The 4,640-nt window shown below is 32.0% G+C and overlaps 1 protein-coding gene across 1 annotated transcript in view; it reads left to right on the top strand.

The window, feature by feature from the left end:
• LOC107644952 (cellulose synthase A catalytic subunit 2 [UDP-forming]) overlaps positions 414 to 4,640 on the top strand; it is a gene marked incomplete in the record, with an annotated part of 6,403 nt that continues 2,176 nt past the window's right edge. The window contains 9 exon segments of the mRNA XM_016348929.2: positions 414 to 793; positions 1,117 to 1,312; positions 1,484 to 1,698; positions 1,790 to 1,892; positions 1,978 to 2,149; positions 2,332 to 2,598; positions 3,754 to 4,099; positions 4,198 to 4,335; positions 4,446 to 4,571. Of these exon segments, the coding sequence (XP_016204415.1) occupies positions 713 to 793; positions 1,117 to 1,312; positions 1,484 to 1,698; positions 1,790 to 1,892; positions 1,978 to 2,149; positions 2,332 to 2,598; positions 3,754 to 4,099; positions 4,198 to 4,335; positions 4,446 to 4,571 (1,644 nt within the window).

Here is a 4,640-nt window from a genome sequence, read left to right on the forward strand (position 1 = left end):
ATTATTATTATTCTTTGATAACTATTAAGATGTTTTACCTTGGTTTAATATAATTGGCTAGATTACTTAATATAACATATATTGTGACATATTTTTTTAGTTATTTACAGTATTTTTTAATCTGGCATGTTAAAAATTAATTCGTTGTAAATTTAAGTTCTATTTAAGAGTTTGTCGCTCATCAATGAATTACTGCATGCATAAGTTGAAATTTTCGAATCTTCAATACTTATTTAAGCGGACGAGTGAGTTAACTACTCGACCAACCCAAATTATTAAGATATTATGACATTATTAGAATAAGAAAACACTTGTATATGTATCCAACTAACTACGGTACAGTTGACAACACACATGTACAATTGTACATATACATACGGATACATAATAAGTTGTTGTTTTTGGTCTTGTTCTGTGTGTGTATGATGTTTTCACTTTTTCCTTTTCTCCCTTTTCTTTCTCTACACTCCTCTCTTATAAACGTGTTTTGCTGCAACTTTGTGTGTGTCTCTGAGAGAAAAAAGGGAGAGACTAGTTAAGTTTAGTACTACTAAATTAGTAGTAACATGGCAAATATGTTACAAAACTGGATTCTGCAAGAAAAGAATCGTTTTAACAACTTTCTTTAGTTGTTAACAACCAACTCCTTTTGTTTTTCTATATTTGCACAAGCTGTGTTTGTTATATTGTGTGTGAGAGCTGAGAGGTGTTAATGGATACCAAGGGAAGACTCATTGCAGGGTCTCATAACAGGAATGAGTTTGTTCTTATCAATGCTGATGACACTGCAAGAGTGAGTCTCTTCTCTTTCTTATACATAATAATCTTCCAAAAATGTGTGTCTTTTTTTTATTCTTGTGCACACTTCACAAAGCCACGTGGAGAGTTTGAATAAGAAAAACAAAGATCTCCATTGGGTTTTGTTTTCATGGATTTCTATGCTAAAATTGAGGCCTAACTGATTCTTTTGCAACTAGCTTCTGAAATAAGTGTTGTAATTGAAGGTTATCCTTTTTATACTTTGAAATCTTGTGTCGGTGAAGTCATCAACCATCCAAGTTTTTTTCATGAAACGATGTTGCTTAATTAGCATAACTGCTATCATGATTTATGCAGGTGAATGCTGTTACAGAATTGAGTGGACAAATATGCCAGATCTGTGGTGATGAAGTAGAGGTCACAATTAATGGTGATCCATTTGTTGCTTGCAATGAGTGTGCATTCCCTGTTTGCAAGCCTTGCTATGAGTATGAAAGAAGAGAAGGGAACCAAGTTTGCCCTCAATGCAAAACAAGATACAACCGCATCAAAGGTTTCATCTTTCAACTTTGATCCCTAGTTAGTAACTGTCTCAGAATAGAAATATAGAAATACTAAAACATCCAAGTCAATCTATCTTGATTGTCTCAGTGTCTCTGTATTTTCTGTTCCAAAACACTTACCAAACATATATATGTTTTAACTTCTTTTGTTTATATATCAGGTTGTCCTAGAGTTGAGGGTGATGAAGAAGAGGATGGTGTTGATGATTTGGAGAATGAGTTTGATATTGGCAGCCACCCTCATCATCATCACATTGCTGAAACAATGCTATCTTCTCGCCTTAATGGTGGATTAGGAATCAGTACCACACCTTCAGAGTTTGATGCAGCTTCTGTGGCAGGTTCTGAGATCCCTCTACTAACTTATGGTCAAGAGGTAAAGTAAAATGTAAAGCATAATTCTCTAACTCTTGTAGCTGTTCATTTTTGAGTCTTTTTCTCTAATATTCTTTTGTGTGTCAATTAAGGATGTTGGAATCTCTGCTGATAAACATGCCCTCATTATTCCCCCATTCATGCCTCGTGGAAAACGTGTTCATCCTATGCCTTTTCCTGATTCCTCTGTGCCCGGTAATTTTTTTAAGGTCAAACTTCAAAGTCAAAGTTGTTTGTGTGTATCCATTAATGTGACAAGTTAATGCTGCTGGTGATGCAGTTCAAGCAAGAGCTATGGATCCTAAGAAAGACTTGGCAGTTTATGGATATGGAAGTGTTGCATGGAAGGAAAGAATGGAGGACTGGAAGAAGAAGCAATCTGAAAAACTTCAAGTGGTTAAGCATGAAGGGTGTAAGGATCTTGATGAGTTTGATGACCCTGAGTTACCAAAGTAGGTGAAAAATTCTTATAAAACAGTTTTACACGTGTATCCAACTACGTAACGTCACATCAGCAAAAATAATTATCTTTTATATTGATCGCGTGAATGATTGATGTGATCAAAATTAAACTCTATAACTTTAAATTACATTTCTCTTACAATAAAATTTTCACTTGAATTTCTTCTAATAGAATGGATGAGGGGAGACAACCACTATGGAGAAAGTTGCCAATAAGTTCAAGCAGAATAAATCCATACAGAATAATCATAGTTCTCAGGATTGCAATTCTCTGCCTCTTCTTTCATTATAGAATTCTGCACCCTGTGAATGATGCATATGCATTGTGGCTCACATCAGTCATATGTGAAATCTGGTTTGCTGCTTCATGGATTCTTGATCAGTTCCCAAAATGGTGTCCAATTGAAAGAGAAACATACCTTGATCGTTTATCTTTAAGGTAGTTCTTAACTAGTATGTGTATCTGTGATTATTCATTACTTCATTGCTGTCTCGGTTTCAAAATAAACTAGATTTAGAGAATAAATAATTAATTTTGTATATAAAAAACTGTTTCATAAATAAATTTTTAAAATTAATACTAAATGTATTTTGAATAAGTTAATTTAAGAAGTTGTATTTAATTAAGAGTAAATTTACTTTTACATATATTAACTAATTGTTTACATGTGTGAGTTAAGAGTAACTGCTTATGCTATTGTCCATTGTAACTTATCTTCTAATTGCAATAATAAGTTAATAACATCAATATATGAATGCAATTTGGAAAAGAAATAAAGTCATAGTTGTATTTGAAATTATACATCCAAAACTTGAATAATAAGGTATATAAATTATTACGTGAAACAACTAAATTGTGAATTTAAATATTGTTTTAATCAATATGAATATAATAATAATGATTATTCTCAACCATTGCAGAAGAATACACACTTTCTAAAATCTAAATAAAAACTTAGAACATTTATTGAAAATTATACATTTGTTTGCTTAATGTTTCTAAATTAGTTTTCTCTTATTAAGATTTTATTCTTTACGGTAAAATTTTGAATTTAAAATTTAAAAATATAGTGATAATTTTTATCAAAAGAACATATTAACACATTATAAATAATTCTTTTGAAAAATTTTAAGATCACAATTGTGCTAAATTGTTGTTCTCTTATTTAAGGGTTTTTTTTTCCCTATCTTTATGATCAAATTAAGTTTAATTTTTTTTTTTATAATAATGATTTCTTTTCAGAGGAATAAATTAGCACATATGATTAACTTTTTTATTGTGATTTTTTATAATTTATTTTTAATAACTATCCTTTAAATTAAATTTTAATAAGTATTATTAATTATTGATGGTAGTTTTTCTCATAACCTATTATCATTAAATTATATTAAAAAAAGTAAATGAAAAAAAAGAATCTTAGTATCATAGATTCATAACCTATCATCATTAAAGAATACTATACCAACTAAAAAAACTTATCTTATAAAATAGAGTGACATCAAATATCTAAGAATGATGATGAAACTACTTTAATTTCTTTTGTAATGGAGGGAGTACTGATTATTCTAAAGCTAACGGTTTACAATGTAACAGGTATGAGAAGGAAGGGAAGCCATCAGAATTAGCTTGTGTAGATGTGTTTGTTAGTACTGTTGATCCTATGAAGGAGCCTCCACTTATCACTGCAAACACTGTTCTTTCAATCCTTGCTGTGGATTATCCAGTGGAGAAAGTTGCATGCTATGTCTCTGATGATGGTGCTGCCATGCTTACATTCGAAGCACTTTCAGAGACATCTGAGTTTGCAAGGAAGTGGGTTCCATTCTGCAAGAAGTTCAGCATTGAACCCAGAGCTCCTGAATGGTACTTTGCACAAAAAGTTGACTATCTCAAAGACAAAGTTGATGCAGCATTTATCAGAGAGCGTCGCGCTATTAAGGTTCGAAAAATATCTTTTCATTTTGCTTGTGTTTCAAGTAATCTAAAATATGATCTATTTTATTGAGTTCTAAACATTGTGTGCTGAAAATTTGACAGAGGGAGTATGAAGAATTCAAGGTGAGGATTAATGCATTGGTTGCGACGGCACAGAAGGTTCCTGAGGATGGTTGGACAATGCAGGATGGGACTCTATGGCCTGGAAACAATGTTAGAGACCACCCTGGAATGATTCAGGTGAGTAGTATATATATTGTTTTTCAGTTTCAGTCATAGTTCATAATCACAAGGCTTGTTTGGATGAATTTTGAATTCAATTGTGATGAATGATGATACTCTTTGTGTAGGTTTTCCTTGGTCAAAATGGTGTTCGCGACATTGAGGGAAACGAATTGCCTCGCCTTGTTTATGTTTCTCGTGAGAAAAGACCTGGATATGAGCACCACAAGAAAGCTGGAGCTATGAATGCTTTGGTAGAATCCATTTTTATGTGTCTATCAAAACTTTTTCTCAGCTTTCTTTTGTGTCTTCATTTCTCTAAC

This window comes from Arachis ipaensis, chromosome B05 (assembly GCF_000816755.2).
Source record: "Arachis ipaensis cultivar K30076 chromosome B05, Araip1.1, whole genome shotgun sequence".
Taxonomy (NCBI): Eukaryota; Viridiplantae; Streptophyta; class Magnoliopsida; order Fabales; family Fabaceae; genus Arachis; species Arachis ipaensis.